General features: G+C 49.4%; 1 protein-coding gene across 1 annotated transcript; it reads left to right on the top strand.

Annotated features, from left to right (window-relative positions):
• Positions 1-6: 6 nt before the first annotated feature.
• Positions 7-474, top strand: LOC104916153 (RNA N6-adenosine-methyltransferase METTL16-like). The gene is made up of 2 exons (XM_010727134.1): positions 7-145; positions 222-474. The coding sequence occupies exons 1-2, from the start codon at positions 18-20 to the stop codon at positions 457-459; spliced, it is 366 nt and encodes a 121-aa protein (XP_010725436.1). The 5' UTR covers positions 7-17; the 3' UTR covers positions 460-474.
• The last annotated feature ends 346 nt before the right edge of the window (positions 475-820 follow it).

Below are 820 nucleotides of genomic sequence, written 5' to 3'. Positions count from 1 at the left end.
GGCGCGTTGCTCCCGCCATGGCGCTCAACAAGTCGATGCACGCGCGCAACCGCTACAAGGACAAGCCGCCCGATTTCGCCTACCTGGCCGGCAAGTACCCCGAGTTCCGGCAGCACGTACAGACCACCCTGGCCGGCAGGGTGAGGTAGGCGGCCGATGGGGGCGGGTTTCCGAGCTGCGCGCGTTTCGGGCCCCGACGCGACGCCTGTTTGTGCTTTCAGCCTGAACTTCAAGGACCCCGAGGCCGTGAGAGCTCTGACGTGTACCCTTCTGAAGGAGGATTTTGGGCTCACCATTGACATCCCTCTGGAAAGGCTCATTCCGACCGTCCCGTTGAGGCTGAACTACATCCACTGGGTGGAGGATCTCATTGGCCATCAGGATGCTGACAAGGGAGTGCTGAGGCGGGGCATTGACATAGGTATTTACTGTGAGCTGTTTATAAGGCGAAGTGTTTAATTAGTTCGTTATTTATGGCTAATGAAGCTAGCTTAGTAAGATTCGTTGTGCAGCAGTGCTTTTGAGAAAGCAAATGTGTGGGAAGTCGATTGTATTTTTCTTTTTCTCTGTCTTCTTCTAACTGATGAGTTATGTTAGCATTTTAGACACACACACGAGAGCTTGTAAGTTGCGTAGTAATTCTTTCTAGGGTTCCTTTAATAAGATACTTTTTCTATGTGTTGTAGTTTAACCCCCCCCTGCAGTGGGATGGGGAGGAGAATTGGGGAAAAAATGTCAGAATTACTAGGCTGAGATAAAAACTGTTTACTAGGCCAGAAAAGGAAGATAGAACAGTAATTCTGATAATAATTATTTTTAT

The sequence above is a fragment of the Meleagris gallopavo genome, unplaced genomic scaffold (genome assembly GCF_000146605.3).
Source record: "Meleagris gallopavo isolate NT-WF06-2002-E0010 breed Aviagen turkey brand Nicholas breeding stock unplaced genomic scaffold, Turkey_5.1 ChrUn_random_7180001874023, whole genome shotgun sequence".
Classification (NCBI taxonomy): domain Eukaryota; kingdom Metazoa; phylum Chordata; class Aves; order Galliformes; family Phasianidae; genus Meleagris; species Meleagris gallopavo.
The sequence above is the reverse complement of the archived record's forward strand: the minus strand, read 5'-3'. Positions and strand labels throughout refer to the sequence as shown.

What these genes read in the sequence shown, in the direction of transcription:
- LOC104916153 (XM_010727134.1), top strand. Translation starts at nt 18, where the DNA reads ATGGCGCTCAACAAGTCGATGCACGCGCGCAACCGCTACAAGGACAAG. An exon ending in ACCCTGGCCGGCAGGGTGAG is followed by an intron (nt 146 to 221) that starts GTAGGCGGCCGA and finishes TTGTGCTTTCAG; the next exon opens with CCTGAACTTCAAGGACCCCG.